The 21,096-nt window shown below is 41.7% G+C and overlaps 1 protein-coding gene across 1 annotated transcript in view; it reads left to right on the top strand.

Moving 5' to 3' along the window:
• LOC104353985 (protocadherin alpha-C2) overlaps nucleotides 1–8,375 on the top strand; it is a 47,669-nt gene extending 39,294 nt beyond the window's left edge. Inside the window, exons 2-4 of the mRNA XM_086471205.1 lie at nucleotides 4,759–4,875; nucleotides 6,503–6,569; nucleotides 8,065–8,375. Coding sequence (XP_086327331.1) covers nucleotides 4,759–4,875; nucleotides 6,503–6,569; nucleotides 8,065–8,375 — 495 coding nt within the window. The remainder of the gene's footprint in view (nucleotides 1–4,758; nucleotides 4,876–6,502; nucleotides 6,570–8,064) is intronic.
• The last annotated feature ends 12,721 nt before the right edge of the window (nucleotides 8,376–21,096 follow it).

The following is a 21,096-nucleotide window of genomic DNA, read 5'->3' on the forward strand; positions in this document are numbered from 1 at the left end:
TCCCAGGTACTGAGGGGCACAGCAGTCCCCCCAGCACCAAGTCCAGTTTTCCTGCACTATCGCTGCCCTTTACCTTACTGTTTGCATTAAAACAAGGGCAGAGTGGCTGGTGTTTTAGCTGCCCACACCGTATTCACAACACATAAGACAAAAATAATTTACATTTGAGGTTATTTTTTTGGCTGTTTTCAAATATGAACTCTTAAAAATGGTCACTGTGGGCCTGCAGATGTGGTGAAATGCCCAAATAAAAATCCATCTACCTTATATTGCAGGAGTAGACTCTCCCTGACAACCTCTGCTTGCAACACAAACAATCATACGCTGCATCCTCAGAGTCCAGCGTCCGATTAGAGCTGGAAAGATGATATGGAGCATCCTGGATGTGCGTGCATGCTGTCTCAGTGATGCATCAGATTAATCCTCAGTTTGGTGAGGAAAAAGTTAAAGCTTGTGCTCAAGAAGTACTAACAGGTGCTTTCCAAGACAAATTCTAATGGTGGGAGCAGGACAGGGCACAAGTACAGCACTAGAAGGATGTTACCTGAGAAGGTTGATTTTTTTTTTTTTGATTTTTTTTTTTGGCAGGAGAAAAAGCCTCTCTTAGTGAAAAGAGAGTGAGAGGAGCTGCAGACACCATGCTCTGATACTGCTTCTTCAGCAGCTGCAAGGACCTATTTAGCATGTGTTGTGCTGTGGCCACATCAGGCTGTGGTACCAAAGGAAATCAATTTTTTCTTTCACATCTCTTAGAGTATGCTGGCAGAGCTGTTTGGTGACTGAGACAATTGCATTAATACACAGCCGTGTAAAATTGTTTTCTTCTAATGAGATAAATAATCTCTACTTAAATTCAATTTCAATGTCAGCATGAACAGTAACCTGAGGCTGAGCTGGAAGTGACCTCCGTGCCCGCCCCCTGCTTTGTATCTGGATGTTGGAGCAGTGGGGGGTTACGGAGCAGTGGAGGTTATGGATCTCCCACAACATATGTTCTATAATTACCCTGTTTAATGTTACTGCCTTTAAATCCAAGCAATGGATTAAAGCTACAGGCTCCTTGGCAGGGAGAAGTTTTCCTTCTGCTCATTCCTCCTTACTCTGAATCATTAGTGCAGAACAGGTCAAACAGATGGAAGGGCCAAGACTGAGAATGACTTGTTTTTTCTTTAAGACTCCAAATTGACATAGTCCTTAGAGATAGTTGGGATTGTTTGGCAAACTGTTAGTTAAAATGGTTCAACATTGTTCTGAGTCATTTCTCTGCCTTTCAGTTCAGTATCTGTCATTTTATCATGCTGATGATGGATTTTTTTTGCTTGTTTTATTGTTTTGTTGGGGTTTGTGTTGTGTTTTTGTTGGTTTTTTTCGAAAAAAAAAAAAGATTAAATGGGCATTTTAATCCCGAAAAGGCTTAGGGTTGATCAGTGAAGCCAGAATGTCCTCAGAGACCCTCCAAATGACACAGAGAGGATTTTTCAGTGCACGCAGTTTGCATTTGATGTGCTGTTTCGGAATCAGTGCAGAATGTCAGAGTCTTTATAACAGTGAATATTCATTAAGCCTGCCAGAGGCAGAAGCTGCAGTCAGTACAGCATCAGTGGAGGAGGCAGGGAAGAGAGAAATCAGGTTAATGACTAGCTTTCTCTGCAATTTGCTTCCTGCTTATTGCCTGACCTCAGTTTTAAATAAATTCATTTAATTAATGTGTTTTGCTACTCTGACCTGCGGACAGAAGGGTCTGTGATTAATGGTGGGGTATTCATAGTTTCACAGTGGCTTTAGTTGGTATGTTTTGGTGTCTAGAAAAAAACCTGAAAAATATTTCCTTTAAACTTCATAATAATAGATGGTGGGATTGAAAGTGTTTATCTAAATGATCTCCTGAGTCCGTGAGCCACCAAAATTTTAAGGACAGGGACAAAGTAGTGAGTGGGGAGGGGTGGAACAGAGTGAAAGCAAGCTGCTGTCTTGGCTGAGCATGTCATGCAGTCAAAAATGTCTCTGCAGGGAGACAGAGCTGCACAGAAATGCTTTCCTCTTCTCCCCCTTGAGCAGGGGCACATCTGTTCTAACACGAGTTAGCCTTCTTCTGACAAAGGTTCTGTAAGAAAGCAGCAGAGGCATAGGAGGTAGAGACAATGTACATGACACTCGGAATATATGGCCAGCTCGCATTATGGGAAGTGAGCACCACCTGTTCCTAGTAAACACCAGATTGGAGCTGTGGGGCTATACAGGGACAGGAATAAAACACGTGGCTTCCCAAAAGAGAGAAAAATGTCAGTGAGATGGAAACTGCAGCCTTAGCCCAGACCTCATGGGGTATCGATTAGTGGGCTGAGTGACGACATGTTCTGTGAGCAGGTGTTTTGCCCCAAATGTAAAAGACATCTCAATTTCAGACTCTTTGTACCCATCACTCGGCATTTCAACTTTGTTCCACTTACGTATCAGCTCAGATGGTTTTACAGGCTGATGAAAGCCAACCCTTCAACTGAGTGAATTCGCAAATGCTGCACCTGAAAAGGCAGTGCTGTAAATCTCCATGACAGGCCTATACTTTGGAGTTTTGCAGCGGGGTGTCACTCAAGACCTAAATTGTACTGGTGTTACTGCTGTCACAGCTAAAATGTGGCCTTTTAAGGGGTGGAAATGGTGCAACCTTTTCCAATGTGGCTGAGCTGTCACGGGTATTTCTGAACAGAAAATGCCAATGCCTGCCTAAATGAAAGTCCTGCGGTGGTATTAGGGCTGAGAAAGTGGCCTCATCTTGCAAATAGTTGCACAGGATTTTTGTGGCTGTCACCGTTAAAGAGATTAGTTTCAAACTTTTTTTTTTTTTTAAATACTCTGGCACGGTCATTAGTACAACATCCCCCAAGCCATGATGCTGCTTAGCTTGCTCCTGAGAGCGGAATTCAGCTCCTTTTGCACTAGCCACCCAGAAGTTATCTGTCTGGTTTAAACTGGCTGGCTGAGCTTTGTCTCTAGTTAAAGAAGCTCCAGCAGCGAGGGCAGAGCAATGAAGAAAATCCAGGCGTTTAAGCTAGGTGGGTTGAACTGCCTTCTGAGGGTGCCTGTCTCTATAGACTGCAGCAAGAACTAAATTAGACAGTTTAGATTGGAGGCCTGCTGTTTTGGTTGCTGAATATAGAAAAGGGTTACCTTACTCTGTGGATGACACCTAAGAAAAAAAAATCAGGTGCTTACAGCTACTACAGGCTGAATTTTAGGGACCCTGTTCCTTGTAGTAAGTGCCTGGGCTCCCTGCACGGAGCATGGAGAGAGTTAGGTACCTCAGTACACAGGTTTTTCAGAGATCAGGCCTGCCTGGAGCATCCGAGCAAGAAGCTCTGTGCTATGTGAGGTGACACAGCTCACCTGCAACCTGCTCCCTTTCTGGAGCCTTGGAGCCTAGGACATCCACGTGATGCTTTCTGCCTGACAATGTGGAGGAAATCAGGTGCTTTCAGAGCAATTAGGATTTGAACAAGTGCCTGTTGAGTGAGATTTGTATGTTTTTCAAGTCCTGTGAGAGGTAGAGGGTTACAGCATATAACCTGTAAACGCCTTTGGAAGAGAAAAAAGTAGCTAGGCACTGTACCCTACGGCTTTAAGCTTTCAGATATGTGATGTTAGGATGGGGGGGGGGGGGCCTGCGGTTTGTATGTAAATCTGCCTGTGCCTTTCAGACAACAGTCACTGGATGGAAAAAGAAGTATTTCGAAAGACAACCTGCGAGTCCTTTCCTCCCAACAAAATACATGATCTACTTGACTGCACAGTCTCTGTTGCTCTAGGTTCCATTTAAAGTCTGCAGAGATGCTTGTATTTCAGCAAGAGTACAAGGAAATGGAAGGGTTGAAAAGTTCATCTCCCATTTTAGCATCCAGACACACAGGCGAAGAAGCATCAAGAGCTGCAGGTGCAGCCTAGATTTTGGGTTCTGCTGCATGCATGCATTTTAAAAATAAATCATTTGGTCATTGAACATGAAGACTGCTGTATTCCTTGAGAGTACAGAGAAGGGGCAGTCTCCAAAGTAATCTTTTGAGTTACAGGATGGCCAGACTGTGCTTTTATGTAGAACTCTGGTAAAAAAAACACAAACCCTGTGTAGCTGCAGGAAGAAGAGAAGTGTCATGTTCTAAATTAAGTGTTATAAATATAGCTGCCAGATTTGCTTTATTTAGGTTTTCCTCTAAGTTTAATAAAAAACTTTAAAGCATTCAATAAGACCCAGAAAATATGCAAGAGAATTACAACTAATCCTGTTAAATGTAAGTGGAAAGTTCTTGTTGTTAAATTCCTGCTGATAAGAAACAGACCAGATGTTTAAGGAAGCTTCGGAAACAAGGTGTTAAGTGACATTTATCCTTGATCTGAAATGCCTAAACATACAACATTTTTAGTACAGCTGAACTGTGACCTTCCAGCCTGCCAATACAGATAAACACACATGTTATCAGGTAAATCACGCAGAAGGGAAATTTCCTGAGGAGAGGGTTGAAGCCCTGCTCGTAGGAGATGATGGCTATTAACTCATTAAGTTCTGTCTGGCTCTGTCTTTCTGTATGTGAGCTCCCCACATAGTTGTAAGGATAATTAGTTTCCTTTGGCTTAGTGGGTATTAAGGACTATTAAAATGCTTAGTTTGTATGGACAACAAACATATTTAGGGGCTGGAGGAAAAACACACAGAAATGCAAGCAACCCCCCCTCAGTCTTTAGGTTGACAGAACCCCGATTCCCCAGGGTAGATATGGCGGATTTGTTTCGTTTGGATACGTTGTGTCAGGTGGCTTTGTGATGAATGTTACTGACTTCATCCGGGGAGTGACTTTGTCCAGGCAGAACCAGATTAAATGCTCAGTATCCTGCTCTGGATTAGATTTCAGTAGTGCAGATGTGTATGTGCACCCTGTTAGACTGGCAAGAGTGCTCATGCAAGACATACTGTACCTTAAGGACACCCTCTATTCTTGCACATTGCTGTATTTTTGGGGTGAAACGGATAATATAAAGTCACTGTCATTGTCTTGTGTCCTGTCTTCAGCCTACTATGCACACGTCAAAATGGCACGACCACGTGCTGTGTTGTTTCAGCTGTGCTGTGGTGGCACTGTGGGCTGTAGAGCGTTGTAACCCTGAACGCTTCAAAGCAGTTTTTGGACTATTCACTGCTACAGGACTCTCCGCAGCCAGAGCAGGGATGGTTCAAAAATTACTTGGGGGTCACCTTCAGCTGTTTTTTTTCCTGCCAGGAACAGGAAAAGAGCATTGGGGCTGGGCCAATGTTGTTCGGAATGAACGTTGCATGGGCTTCTTGGGAAGGAGAAAGGATTTATTTGTCAAATAAGGCTTAATTTATTATATACAATATGAAAGCTCACATTTTGGTGTTGCTGGAGAAAGACAACTGATTAATAATTTGGAAAAAGGCCAAGACACACGACATTCACCTTTGTAATTTATCATCTCAAAGAAACAAAAGCAGTATAAAAGGTACCTGAGTAAAATACTTTATTAAGCAGAAATAAAAGCTGGTTTATATTAATGCGTTTAGTATGAAAGGTCTTGCTAGGGCATTGCTTTTGCCAACAAGAAACATGTAAAAAATCTGAAGTTGATAGTTAAGACCATAGAAAATTTACGGAACAGCTACAACTGATAAAATAAAGGAAATTCCACATGAATAACTTCTAAAAAGATATTTGAGACTAGGGAGGTTAAGGTCACTAAAACGACTTCAGCAGTTCCTGGAAAGAACATAAAGTCAAATCTTCATCATTAGGTACCATCTTAGGGGAGAAAGAAGTGTGCAGGTTCTGCTAATTCTTGATTAAAGATCCCATCACAAAAGCAGTCATATCACCTCCTTTACAAAGACTCCATGTGCCAAACTTATTACACAGATGGTCTCAGAGACAGTTCTGATGTTTCATGTATACACGTTTCTTTGGCTCTGTAACATGGATGCACTGTGTAAGTATGGAAAAGGTTAAAAAGGAACCGTGCACTCCCGTAGTATTGACTTTGCTGCCAGGCAAACGAAAGGCTGTCAAGCAGCAGCAGAATGTGTTCTTTAGCTTTTGAACCAGGAGAGCCTTATCTCTGCACGCGTGATACACATTTCATTTCATAAAATAGAAAACTGTATGAACAACATTACAGAAGATGAAGAATCATAAAAGAATAAGTAGTACAGGAGATGCTGTTCGTTTCGTGAAATGGCTGCTCAAGTAGATGCAATGTTCTTCATTACTGCTCAGAGGTACAGAGCAGTCAGTAGCTGAGGTTTACTGAATAGCATCTTCTGGTCTGGCAAAACGTTGGAGATCTCCCTCTAGTTTGTCTGCTTTGTTTTCTTTTCCTGCCCTCTTTCACCAGCAGGAGACCTAGGACTTCTCTGTTTCTTGGATATGGAGGCCCTCCCAGCTGGTTTTCCAGCCCTGCCTTGTAGTAATGCAGATCCCACCTCCTTCTTTACCCTGAACAGCTTCCACCTATTCAGCTGGACAGCTCTGATACAGAATACATGATGCTGAGACTTAATCTGATCGGTGGTATCGGCATTCTTTGTGCACTATTGCAAGAATTTATGTGTGTCTAAGAATGTTACAAGTGTGACAGGTCCTACGTTTGTGATACTGCACTTTTAGAGTGTAGATAGGAATGTTTTCATTAGCTTTGAGGGCTTTAGCATCAGTACAGAAGCATTGAACCTTCCCCTAATCACAATCCTTCAGACACCTAAAATGATACGCTAAAATGGATATGCTGTTCCTGTTCAAAATCATGAGTTACGTAAATTACAGACAATTTTCAAAGTTTAAGAAAAAAGAAAACAGCCAGGTTTTAAGACTTTTTCTTATAAAAGAACCTAGTCTGTTGCATCTTGTTATGCTAGAAGATTGTCCTTGTCAGGGTGGCATACATAAACATCTCAATCTGATTAGCTCAATCTTGTCAAAATCGTGGAAATAAAATTAAAACTTGCTTCATACTGCAAGCCTAAAGCTGGGGACAGTAATTCACTTTATATTTGCTTGTATAAAATATTGTGATCTACCATTCTACTATATAAATTCAAAGAACCAAGAGTTAGTCACCAGTCTGGAGTTTTTCAGCCTTTACGTTGTGATATTACAATAAGAAAAAAGACACATAATACTGAGGACTTTCCCAGTTTGAGAACTCACTGCAGTATTTACTTCTGAACCGTTCTTGACAACTTACCACAAATTTGACACCCGACCTTTCCGATTTCCCATTTTGCTCATAAGGTCATAGTTCAGAAAAACTTTACAAATCTCTTACGATAGTCAGCCATTTCCTAACAAAAGGGAACAAGTTGTTAGACCCTTGTCTTGAAGAAGACTATGGATGTTTCTGAAACCAGATTCTGTGATTGAAGGAGTCCTGTGGTTTCTATACTCAGGCAATTCAGTTTACTCCTGGTTTTGCTCTAGGGTCGTGTCTGCCGATCAGCCTCGTTGCATACATACGTACATACATACGAACATGCTAGTTGGCTCTCACCTTCCTCTCTGGGATGCACCTCTCGTTCCCTCCACGAGGAACCCTGGTCACAGCTGACAAGGCAGTTTGCTAAGAAATCCAGCATGGATGTGCATACTGCCAAGGCCGGACACTCTTCTAACCCTATCCCAAAAGACTTGACACCTCAAACATACCCTTGTGCTGTGCAATGCACACGCTTGTGTTTCACGCTATAAAACACTACAGTGGGCTGCATCACAGCAATCTCTTTGTGCACTTCAGATTCAAAAGAAAAATAGAGAACAACTGTATTTCAAGGCACAACATGGGATCCAGAGCATGTTGGGCCCAGCAGTATGTGGAGTGAGTCAATGCACACTAGCATTGAGCAACCTGGACAAGAACTGGGTGTTGATAACACCCAGACGAGCAGCCAGGCAACCAAGAGTCAATGTAGAGCCAGGCTAAAGCCATCACTTTCAAATAGGACGCTGATGTTCACAGAGTGCTTGTATTTAACGGTGCTTTAAGCTTTTCTTGCTGTTTTGACTTTTTCAGAACCTGAGGCAGGAGAGGTGTCCCCCCCAGTGGGAGCTGGTGTGAATAGCAACAGCTGGACCTTTAAATTTGGACCCGGCAATCCCAAACAAGGTGGTCCTGGTGAGTTGCCAGACAAATTCATTATCCCAGGATCTCCTGCAATCATCTCCATCCGGCAGGAGCCACCAAACAACCAAATTGACAAAAGTGACTTCATAACCTTTGGCAAGAAGGAAGAGACCAAGAAAAAGAAGAAAAAGAAGAAGGGAAACAAGACGCAGGAGAAAAAAGAAAAGGGCAACAGCACCACTGAGAACAGTGATCAGTGAGGGGTTTATACTGAAAGAACCCACTTAGCCAGTTTTTGTAATAATGGCAGATTTCTCCTATGTAGCAACTCCCAACTTCTTCCTACTGTTACCAAATTTCCTGTATGTACAGACTTGAGAAAATCAGCAGGAAATTCACAGTGTCTGTCTAAATTGCTTAACAGGTTTTGTCTTAAAAGCTTTATTAAGTCTGGTGTTAACTCTTTTTCTCCACTCTGGCTTGTTTTCAGAATCTAAAAAGCAGACACAAGTTTCCTTTCTCCTACGCCGAAAAGGAGAATCTTCACAGTACAGCCAGTGAGAGGTTGGACTCTGCACTGTGGTTCCTGTGCTCCTGTCTTGGTGACACTTACAGGACAGGTTTAAAAGTTTTAATGTTGTGCACCCTCCATCTGATTGGAAGTATTTGTGTGCAGATGTCAGCTAGGTGATATGAGAACAGATTATAAAATGCAAGAAGAGCTGGTAAATATGCAACAGAGGAAACACCTAATGAACACCTATGTTCAAAGATGTTCAGGCTGGGGAGGAAATGTCTGAAAGGAGATGACCAGACTTTTCAAAATCTTGAGAAGTCACTGTGTGGAAATACTGAGTCCTATACATGACGTATTGTACACGCTCCTGCAAAAAAAAAAAAAACCCTCACATTTACAGCTCTTTAAGATACCATAAATTTTATCTCTTACCAAGCAAGCCATTGGGAAAATTGTCCCTTAAAGCCCTGCATTACCCTGGCAAGGCTAGCCCAAGACGGGCTGGGCTGACATCCCAGGAATGTAAGTGACTGTGATGCTCTGTGTCCCTATTTCCACTCTAACATTATTTTGCACATTATGTCTCTGAAAAGGTCAGAGTTTTTCCACGACACTTATGCAAAAGAGAGAAAAAAAGAAACGTTAACTATGCTCTTTGTTATTTGAGATATTTATTTATAAAGAAATATAGCTGTAAATGTTAAAGAAATATGATGCCCCTTAGCCCAAACAGAAGTCAATCTAGAGCCATTATAAACTACAATTGCTGCTATTAAAGTGCTTTAGAAAAATTGCCTGAAACATCTGTATTATATCGGCCACTTGCCAATAACAGCTTTATTCTGTCGGGTGACTTGGGGGCTGCCTCTTGCATGTATTAATAAATACGAGAATATCTTCTTTTTTTTTGCATTGATCTGCACTTTGAATACACCTTTGCAAACAAACTGTCCTAATACGAAGAAGCAGAAGCAAACTCCTCACACATATGGATTTACTAACCTGCTAGCTCTGTGCAGTACCTTGGTGTTACCTCCCACACAACCTTTTCTGATTTTAGTTTTACTTTTCTATGAGATTATGAATTTATGACCCTACTAACACTCAGTATGTAAAATTCAAGTACTGTATGTATGCTGTATGCTCTTATAAGAATCCTGAAATATTTATTCTGTGCTTGTGTATGTGAATGTCAATGCAACTATTATTAGAGTGAACTTTAAGCTTTACCGTTGAATGTAAATTCATTATTTCTTTTTTGTACACTTGTGAAAAAGTGGAGTAGTGTTAATTTTTTAAGCCACTGTTGATTATCAGTTTTTTGTGTATGAAACACAAGTAAAGTATCTTTCTTAAATCAAGCCATGCATGCATTTTGGGATTTATTGGTAAGAATCTGTGAAGCTAAAGCTCTGTGAATTACTAAACCTAAGGGTATAAATGGAGTATTGAATGCGATTGAGGATGTTGCTATAAAACCAATACCTGTATTTCTAAATAGCATATAGCTGATGAGGGAATTCCAAGGAGTTTTCTACATTACTGTACATTCACAGAATAAAGCTCAAGTGTCGTATTAATTGGAACTGTGTAAGAAACTACATAGCTCTAAAATATGTAACAGGCCCTTTAATCTAGGATCAAAGAGAACAACTGGATTTCTTGAGACATGTCCTGGATGTTTTAAGTTTCCAAACTGCTGACAGATCAGAATAGGACAATTCCTATTCATTTTTAAGAACCTGCAGTAAGTCTTAAAACATCACAGAGGGAAAAGCTGTAATAAAAGAATTCATATCTCAAAGCATGAACCGCCAATGGCCTCATGTGGTCTATTTAGTTTTCTTTTGCTACCAGTCTTGTTTTACTGGCAATGAAAGGGATGCTACTTGAGAAAGAGAATCCTTGACTCAGTTTTAAAGGATAGCCAAGAGGAAAAAACTTAAGATTTGGGGAGGGAGCTGTTCTTTTATGCAACTGTGCTATGCGAGTACATTTAGACTGATTTTTAATTTGGTGACTAATCCAACAGTTCCCAAAATGTTCATAAACTAGAGATACAGTAATGTAAACACACAGGAGGAGACTGTTGTTTTGTACTCATCATAATGTAGTTCTTCTCAATGCCTCTGGCAAAAATCTAGCACAAAGATTTAATCCTTACAGGAATCTTTAACATTTGATTATTTTTAGATGGTAATTGAGTGGTTTTTTTCTTTCAAGTGCTTGCATTTTCCTCAATACAGGCCAATCTAATTCATTCATTTTTCATCTGTGGTCATACACAGCCAGTTCTCCGAGGCATGCTTCTATCAGAACGAACCAAGAACTGCAGTATTTCTCTGGTTTGCCTGTTTTACACAAAACTACATTTGCCAATGCTGGCTTTGTTGCAGGTGCTTACTGCAGGACTGTGTGCTTACATGACTTGGTAGACAAAAGCAGACTATCTGAAGATAAGCATTCCAGTACAGAGTACGTAAGGAGAAGAACATAGAACCCAAAATGCATTTCCCAAATATCATATATGAAAATCCATTACAGAATTAATTGCAGCCGGCTTTGCTATCTTTTAGAATCATCTTTCATTTCCCCTTTCTCTTCAGTCATTTGATGTGTTTCAAGAACCGCTTCCATTTTTTGAAAAAGCTGTTACACTGTTAATTGAGTTTCTCCCCAGAAGAAATGAGAATAAGCTACCTTTGTAGAACAGTGTTTATTAGTCCATGATACAGTGACTACAATTTCTGTAGGATACATAATACACTTTGACTGGTCGAAAACTTAGACTTGCCCATTCTGGGGCTTAACAGTCTCAAGGTTACAATAAATAGCATTTCCTTTAGAAAACTTCATTTTATTAGCTCCCTAATCTATATGTAACATAATTAGGTACAAAATTAGTTCATGATTCTTCCTGCTTCATGCCACCAAACACTTCAGTTAGATAGTTCTGTGTTTCTAAAATCACCTGTTCTCGAACTGTAGTTACATTCTTAAAATGTAGACTCAGTTACTGCCTTTCCCTTACACAATTGGCCTCACTTATTTTAATCCATGTTATAGCCAAGTTTGTGTCAACAACTGGGTAAAATAACCCGTGTACAATCTTCCTTTCTTATCCTCTTCTCCCCTAGCAGCCATATAGTGAATCTCGTGTAAGACAAGTATTAAGAAAGGAGCAGAGCCTTTGAGTCCTAAAGAATGAGTAGGTTCCTCAGTTTTGCTGTTACCTAATTGTTTGGAAACTACTGGCTGTTCCTTGACACAGACACCTTTTCAAGACAGTCCCAAGAGTCCCATGTTCTGTGAAGGCTCCTGTAAATATGCAGAAGTATCACTTTGATCAAGAATTTGGCTTTGGTGAGTAAGTGTCCACTGAAGTCCTTTGGTTTTTTTCCTTTACATGTCTCTGCAGGAGAAATGAACAGCTGAACAACATTTTGGTGGCATCACACATAGTTTAATCTGCATGGAGCAAATGTATGCCCTGGCAAGTATAGGACAGGCTGAGGACTCCAAGCAATGCAATAATGAATGGGGTATGTGAAGGGCCTGCTATGGTGGCTGGTATCCATTAGGGCCTGCACGATGCTCACACACGCCTGAGTGGCTGGCTTTGCACAGTACTTACACAGTTGGACATACCAAGAGTGCATAGAATAGCTGTAACAAAATAAATGCTTTGTCACATTTTAATGACCTTGTGCAGCTTAAACCAGCATACTGGAAAATCGATATTGCAAGCATATCAATTCATTTAACATTAGCTCTTGGTATGGGGATGATGTATTCTCCACCCTCCTGGGTCCTTTCTCCTCTATACAGCCTCCATCCCTCACTAGAAGATTCAGTGACACTGCTCTGCATTTGCAGATAGGTGTGTGCCTATATATATATACAAAAATCTGGGACCTGGTTATGTTGTTACACAGAATACTGCAACACCTACTGTCAGTGGCAATAGTGCTTAGGCAAAGCCTATTATGCAAATCTATCTGATTTTTCGAGGTGATACTACTATGGCGACGTGCACCATGTACTTCAGGTGCCTTTGGCTGGCTTAGTGAGCTGATGAAAGGAATCCTTCAGCATGAAGTAGCACAGAGTTGCTTTTGCCACATGTGAGAAGAGTGTATCCTACACTGTGCTGTGGATTCCCTTTCATATCCCAGGACTGCCTCCATGCAATCACTCTGACACAGATTTGAACATCAAAAGATTGCAGAGATGTAGTGAAGTAAACATCTCTCAGAAGCCACGTAGCTTGGCAAACATTAAAAATGTTTGCCTGCCAGTGATGCCCAGAGCTAGTAACTGTTGTCTGAAAAAAGACAGGAGATAACTCATCCACATTTAAAAGCTGATGTCTGGAGCATATTACAAAACAGATGTGCTAGGTTTGAAAACTAGTTTTTAACAGGACCCTGACAAAGAGTTGGAGGTACTAAGCTGGCCTTCACACCAAGTAGAGCAGCCATAAGTCTGTTGTCACTCCCACCACTCAACTCACTGAGCTCCATTATGGTGGGGGGGGAGTGAGGCATGTCGTGAAGAGAGAAGCCCATGTATGCTGTCAGGTGGGAGAAGTTATCCTACAGGCCTACCATTGCAATAAGGCACATAGATTGGGCGTTGGGCACACCTATGGGGCTTTGTATTAGGGGCAGGGTGAAAGCCCGTGTCACCCATATGCCATTCCAGCAGGAACAATATCTGAATCTCCTACCAAATGTGAGACTCTACAGGGCTGCCCTATGGACTCAGCAGTGGGTATTGCATCAGTGCTAGGGCATTACACTTGATTTCAGGCTTCAGCACTGAGATGGGATAACATTAGAGCTGGCCCTGGCAGCCTTGTTCCAGCTCCTTCAGTGATATTTTTATGGACGCTTCAAGTGTCTTGGCACCCCTTGAACAGCACCAAGGAAAACTGGAAAGTCCTTGCCCATTAATTACAGGAATGGCGCCACACAAGAAGCCTGACAAGACATAACGATTGTTAAACACATCAGTCACAGCCACCATAGATTTTTAATCTTGCAATAGTTTTCCTGCTGGATAAATCCTTCAGTGTTTCTGGGACCCAAATTCCACTCAGTGCAGCATCAGTGGGAAAAACATGTGTGATTCTGGGGAAGGCTAGACTGAAAATATACATAGAAGTAATCCTATGTCCTAACTAAGCCCCCTGTGTATCATGGCCCTCCTTTAGGAAGGCATGAATCCACCTCTACTTTTTAGAACTCCCTTCCATCAGTGTTTAAGTAATCCTCCCTGAAGTGTCTCTCTCCCTGTAAAGTGGTGTGCTAAGCAGTCATGAATCAAATTCATTCTGTACATTAGGACTTCAGGATTTTCAGACATCACCACTCCTACCCTCAGATTGTCTACTCTGGTGTCTACCTTCCTTTTCATCACCTATGGTGCAAACAGCCTTAGGCTAAGTGAGGACCCAAGATCTCGTTCCCATGGGCTGGCCCAGGAGACTCAGGCCCTACCTAGAGCAGCTATGCCAACCTTGCCCTTCCCAGATGCTGTGAACCCCAGCTGTGGGCAACTTCAGCTGGCACCAGGGCTGCGTGGTGACAGAACGAAGGGACTTCACTTAGCTGAATTTGCTCTCAACTCCTTGCCTTGCAGGGTAGAAATTACCTGGGGTGCATGTTAGATAAGGGACAAGCCTAAAACCGTGAAATTCTGCGTGTCTTCTTAGATGCCTATAGGGGATTATGCAACATTTAGGTACTGACTTTTGATAAAGTGATCCACAAAGCTCCTGATGGTTGTTTACCCAATCAAGAGGAGCTGCCTAAACTCAGGGGTGTGTAAGTTGTGTTAGACCAGCTACCAGTAGACTCAGAAAGTTCCTTGTAGAACGGAATTTAAGCTGCCACCTAGCATCACAAAAGCTACCTTGATCTTTCCAAAGCCACCTATAACAACCTCTTGTTAATCTGCTTCAATGCAGTTGCAATATAAGTGCAATCCTGAAGATAAGCTGCATCTTACCCTGAAGGGTGACTGCACTGAGAACTGGCAAGCGCAAGTACCTCCCTCTGTTCTCAGGGAGTAAATGGCACAGCAAGATGAAACCAGTTTATCCTTAGGCTCCCTTCACACACACAAGGGGCAGTCTAAGCTGGCCACATAATGTCAGATTCCGGCCAGCAGCACAAGCAAGGAGACATTTATTAGCCAGAAAGTAGTGAGAGCGCTATGTGGGTGGATTTTTCCTCAACATTAGAAGATATCAGAGATCCAAAGTGTGACAGGTCAACTCAGGGCACTAAATGCACTTACTTTCAGTCAGATGGGGGGTGGCCTACTCCGCCTATAGATCTTGCTAATGGCCCCCTGGGTCAAGCAAGCTTTCACAAACGGACAGCCCATATCATCTGCAAAGCTGTCAGATGTGCTGTTTGGCTGATGGCAGGAACTGCTGACCTGTGAGTTATATTGCTCCAGTTGTTTGTGCCTAAGAAAAAATTAAAATTCCTGTCAAGTATCTTTGCTTAGGCCGTTATTGTGCACTGCTGGACTCCCCCTGTGAACCTGCCAAACCACGTAGGTGCTGACGTTCATTAGCATGCACACAGGCTAATGGAAAGCAACCTGGATATAACAGGATATCGCAGTGTTATAATGCCAAAGCCTTCACAACCTGATCAATATCGATGGTGCCGTTAGTTCTGCATTGATTAACTTACAAAGTGAAACCCCTACAGCAAGTGAGTTTCGTGGTGAAGCGCTCACTGCTGCAGTGTCTACCAGAACTGTGGGGCTGTATAAAATAAAAAAATAGGTCAGAGGCAAACTGCAGGTGTAAGCATGTGCAGCCCAAATGGCTTGATGTGCAATGAACACTTAACAGGACAGCTGCATGCCCCACAGGGTTGAATTTGGAAAATTTTTATGTTATGCTAAGCCTTGTCCCTTCCCAACAGAGGTGTGTACAAAAAACCCTTAACCCCAGAGGCACTGTCCATGCTCCATGACCTCACATTGCAAGGTCATGTGGATGTTCCACCATACATATCTCTATTGCTGACTGCAGATGCCAGTGGGCTTTAGGCTGCTGGTACCTGCTTGGTGTAAAGGCATAGGGCTGGCTACAAAATCCATACATGCTGCCAATCAGTGGTGGGATTATGGTGGTGAACAGGCCAGATGCCCTGATGCTCATCCACCCACATAGCAAATAGTGATTTGCTTGAGCCCATCCTGAAAACTCCCAAGGTCTCTTCACGTCTGTGCAGCTGAGTGAGGTCAGGGCTGTTGTTCCTCTCCTCTGATAAGTTAGATCGATCAGAAGTCCTATGTCCTCTTTTAAATGCATCAGGGAAAGATAATAATTTTCTATATTTTATACATACTTTCAAAACAAATAAAAGAATTTGTTGGTAAAAGCAGCCTTCTACCCTAGTCCAGCTGCCCTAGCCTCCTCCAAAAACTTGTTTTAAAATGCAGAACTGGACAAATTTAGCATGACTAGATTTATGCCCATGACCAGACATACCTTTAAAATTAAGAGACTGTCCAAACACTTGTCTAAGCTGTCATGTTGGCTTCTCTTCTGCTCTCTGAGCCACCCACCTACCTCAAGCTCTGTTTCAGAAAACTGCTTAAAATCTTTCAAAAAGCCATTCACCCTCCTTCCCGGCAACTGATGGCTCGCAGGTTTTTAGGCATTTGTAAATGTGATGGCCAATGGGTGACACAGACCAAGGTGGCAAACATCCCTCACTTCCTTTGACCAGTGTCTCAATCCTTCCCTGGCATGCGTGGCCAGCACTCATATATCCGGGATAATGCTAGCTGACACACAGAGCATAAGCTACCAATAGAACCAGTTTGCTGACTAGTTCAAAACCCTTTTCAATACCTGGCTGTCATGGATATGATTCCTCTAGTCAGACACATGACCTACATTCTTGATCATATAAGATAATGCCTTTGGATGTGGTAAAGTGTATGTGCCTCAGTTGCTCTCCTCCTTCCAAACCAACACAAGTTAGTTTGTATAATTGACCCAAGTGTCTCATTTTCTGTTCTAAGAGTATCTGCCCTGTGCATGCTTTTCCTTAAATAATTTTATATCTTCTTCTACATTATTAGTTTAGCAGGTTTTGGTGAAGAAGAAATCCCCTGGAGATGCACAGAAGATCCCAGAGAAAGTTTTACAGTTAATCGCTGCATTCCATCTGTTATAAGATATTTAGTAGCCAGTTTACAGCTTTATTATATATGATCACTGTTGTGTAAAACTAAGGCACACAAATTGATCAGGGTTTTTTTTTGTTAGCACAGTTTTCTCTATAAATCAGACCAATGATCCATTAAAAAATGTATTGCATTTATTTGACAAGACCCAATTCTCATAAAACCATAGTTTTATTCTTCATTATTCGCATACTGTACCAGTCTTTCCTTAATTTTTCCTGGCACAAATTCCAGGTCCTTTGCCCTGTAATTTTCTAGCTCTTGTCATTTGGCCTCTTTCACCAGTCTCTCTTCAGAGTTCCAAAAGGTGTTAAAATAATCAGTCACTGAAGGGACCTGAACCGATTCTTGTACTGTTCTTGAGTGAAGACATCCCTCTCACCTGCCATCAGCTCCAGGTTCACTTACACATGCAAAAATGTAAACACACGTAAACAGATGCTCACTTGTTGCACTTTGTAGTATTTCATCTGCTTTGTCCGTCATCTTAGGAGAGGCTTATTTCATTCTTAGCATAGCAGAACAACAATCTCAGGTGAAGCTTCTGGGCCAAAACTTTAATAAAATAACAATAGCTAGTGAAAATCCATGCGTACCAGAAACCTGTCTAGAAATGTTCTCATTTGTTACAGTCATTTTTAGCTTATCTAGCAAATTCTCATCCGCTTCAAGGCTCTGTAGAATGAAACTCTTGCAGCTTTATTGGCAGTGGGGGGTACTGAAGCTAGGATTCTAATGAAATGTTTCACTCAGGTCACGGTGGTGTTGTATTCAATAGAATGCCTCTGCCGAATGCAGTAGAGGGAGGCAAAGGTCACAAATCTAATTGTCAAGGCCACGTGTGTGCTGCTGCGAACTGAGTCCTAAATCCTGCTTTCGGGTGTTCTCATTCCTCAGTCCCTGGTGCAAAAGACTAGAAATTTTGCGGTGGTTTCTTTTTCAATTGCTCACATAATCAGTACAGTTCTTCTGAACTGTTTGCTTTAATATGAAATTACATACATGACATGCTTTCCCTTTTTTTTTCTCAAGAGCCCTGATTGTCCTCTTCATAGAAAATAGTCTCACAAAAAGTGTCAAAAATTATTAGAGAAGAATTGGAGCTTTTCACACATGAAAAGATGTGGGAGGGAGTTCTAGATAAGGAAGCTTTTCTGTAAACGTGAAGAGAAATGAAAGAGTTAAAGACATTGATTTTTGAACGATGAATGTTTCATTTTGCCGTTTTCAGCTCTTTGAGATGTTGCAGTTCACATTTCTCTGGCTGGCTGCTGAGTTAGGACAACCACTTCAAAATGTAGACATGCTGTCAAGATCGTCTTCTGTATGACAAGGACAAGCATGAAATAACAGAAATAAAATAGGAATTTTGATCATGCGGTGGGCAAATGGCACAAGGTCTTTCCTCAGCCTCTAGCTTTTAACAGTAATGAAATGTAACATGCCACGATAAAAGCTGGGGGCAAATTTGCCTTTGCTGGCATGTTTTGAAAACAGTGCATTATTACATACACTGCTTTCCTCAGTCAGTACAAGACATTTTCTGCCACAATCATGTAGATGGGCTTCTTCCTCAAATATGTCCAACAAGATCACTGTGATCATATCACTGCTTCTTTTCTTCTGCTAATATAAGATCATCGTGACTCATTTTGGCATTTAACAGCTAGCGGAGGGTCTTTTAATGCACAGCTTAATATATTTCAGACTAGGAAAGAAGGTTATTCCACGTCAAAACCCTGAGGACAGAGGAAGTGGAAAAAATGCTTTTAAGAAAAATGTAAAAGAATAATTTTGTTACCAAAAAAAGAGAGAAGAAAACACCTACTGAATAGCATTTGGAGGTTCCAAGTTTTAAGTAGCTCAAATAGCTCAAATTTTATTATTTCTGTGTAGGACAGCAGTATTTAGTCAAAAATGGTCAGAGGGCTGGAGCACCTCTCCTATGAAGATAGGCTGAGAGAGTTGGGGTTGTTCAGTCTGGAGAAGAGGAGGCCCTGGGGAGAACTTACAGCGGCCTTCCAATGCCTGAAGGGGGCTATGAGATGGCAGGGGAAGAACTGTTCACAAGAGTTTGTAGCGACAGGATGAGGGGTAGTGGTTTTAAGCTAGAAATGGGTAGATTTAGGTTGGACATTAGGAAAAAGTTCTTTAATATGAGGGTGGTGGATCACTGGAACAGGTTGCCCAGAGAGGTAGTGGAAGCCCCATCCCTGGAGACATTCAAGGTCAGGCTTGATGGGGCTCTGAGCAACCTGACCTAGTTAGAGGTGTCCCTGCTTATTGTACAGGGGTTGGACTAGATGACTTTTAGAGGTCCCTTTCAACCCAGTACATTCTATGATTCTATGATTTTTGACTACGAATTTGAGGTTTCTTTGTTAGATTTTTGAATCCTTGGAGAACGGTTTTTCAAGCTTGCGAAGGCCTACTTCTAAAACTTAAAAAATTGAAAGATGAGTGAACAGGTAAGAATTCTCTAATGAGAAAGACTGTCACAGAATACCTATTTGTTGTTCTGCTATTGGAGGGTTGAACTTCAAATATAAATATCCTCCAAAATAGGCAAGAATAATAAATACTTGCTCACAATGTTTTCACCCCTGTAACATGAGCTTCCTGCTGTTTGCAGTTCTGAAGCCTTTCCTTTCTGCCCCTGCAGTCTGTCTTTCAGCCCTGCAGTCTCTGGGACAGTGCTTTCACCTATGCACCCAAAATCCTCTAACTCTCTGGGCCTTGCACTAATGCACCTTAAGTACCTGTTAGGTCTGATGGGTTGGATTTGTAGTGGGACACTAATGTGTTAATCGACTTTCCTTTTCCACCTCCTGCTTTGTAGCTGTAATCTAAAACTACCAGGAACCACATTGCTCAGTACATAACAATAGGAGGCAGCCGTAATTTAAACAACTAATAAACGTCCAATGATGGTCAGCACCAAGCTTAATGGGCAATTAGTGCTGCAATGCCCGCAACTCTTCAAAGCCTGCTCCAATCAACACTATTAGCCTGAACAATGACAACGGGGAGACTGAGCAAAGCCTGATGAAACCAGAGAGGCTGTGGCTGCCCCCTCCCTGGCAGTGCTCAAGGCCAGGCTGGATGGGGTTTTGAGCAACCTGGTCTAGTGGAAGGTGTCCCTGCCCATGGCAAAGGGGTGGAACTAGATGATCTTTAAGGTCCCTTCCAACCTAAACCATTCTATGATATTACAGCTGGAAAAGTATTTGGTGTTTCCATGTTGCATTTGAGGAGACGCTCTCACAGTTGCTAGGAGAGCTTTCCTTTTCTGTTCTTTCTGCCCAGTAACAATTTTTTCCGTTAAAGTTGATGTGTGCTGTCAGCTGTGGATCCTTTGAGTAAATCTGCATGCACCTAAGCCTGCCTCCCTATTTGCTGTGCTACAAGGATAAACTCCTAATTTATTGTTTGGTTTTGGGATGGGGAGGTTGATGTAGTATTAAATATTAGGAAGATGCTTAAATATCTTCCTTCTTCCCCTCTTTTTCTGGTAAATTAATGAGTCACAATAATTTTTTTTGCTCCTCTTATAAGACACAAGTGTTTGTAATTATTTAGGTTCTGAATTCACTCTTTGGAAGACAGAGAAGGAAGAAAATAAAATTTATTCTGTGATGCTCAACTCCCTAGTTGACATCCCAGACTGGCAGTGTCAGAGAAGAGGATGATTTCATGAAGGGTTTGGACTGAATCTGTCTGTAGAGCACGAGCCACTCTCAGACCTTACCTTGGGATCTCAGTCCTAAACAGGCAGTGTGTTTCATGCTGTGAGACAGTGAGGAGCTGGAGGTGTATCTCCACATTTGCTCCTGCTTTTTTGGCAAGCAGCAGCTCTTGACTGCAACAAGGAAGAAGTATTTTTGCACTTGAAGACCAGATTTTGTCTAGGGGGAAAAAGAATTTAAAAGAAGAAAGCTCTTTCACCTAAACTCAAAGAATCCTAGATTTAATGAAAATGAATTGTTTAATGTTGCTTATTCTCCTTATGTCTGGCAGCAATATTGCAGAGAAAACATCTCAGATCAATCAGCATGTGGGCTGGGAGGACAGATGCAAGGACAGTGGGATAAAGAGCTGAACAACAGGTGCTTTGAATTGGTACCAGTTAGTTAAAATGTTTCAGTTAGGCTAACAAGCATCTGGTCTTATTCAGCCTATAAAAGATACAGAATTGCTTGTTCTCTTCTCTAAATGGTACAACGAAGCCTGAGGTGAAAAAA

Source organism: Leptosomus discolor, chromosome 10 (genome assembly GCF_034619465.1).
Source record: "Leptosomus discolor isolate bLepDis1 chromosome 10, bLepDis1.hap2, whole genome shotgun sequence".
In the NCBI taxonomy this organism is placed as follows: domain Eukaryota; kingdom Metazoa; phylum Chordata; class Aves; order Leptosomiformes; family Leptosomidae; genus Leptosomus; species Leptosomus discolor.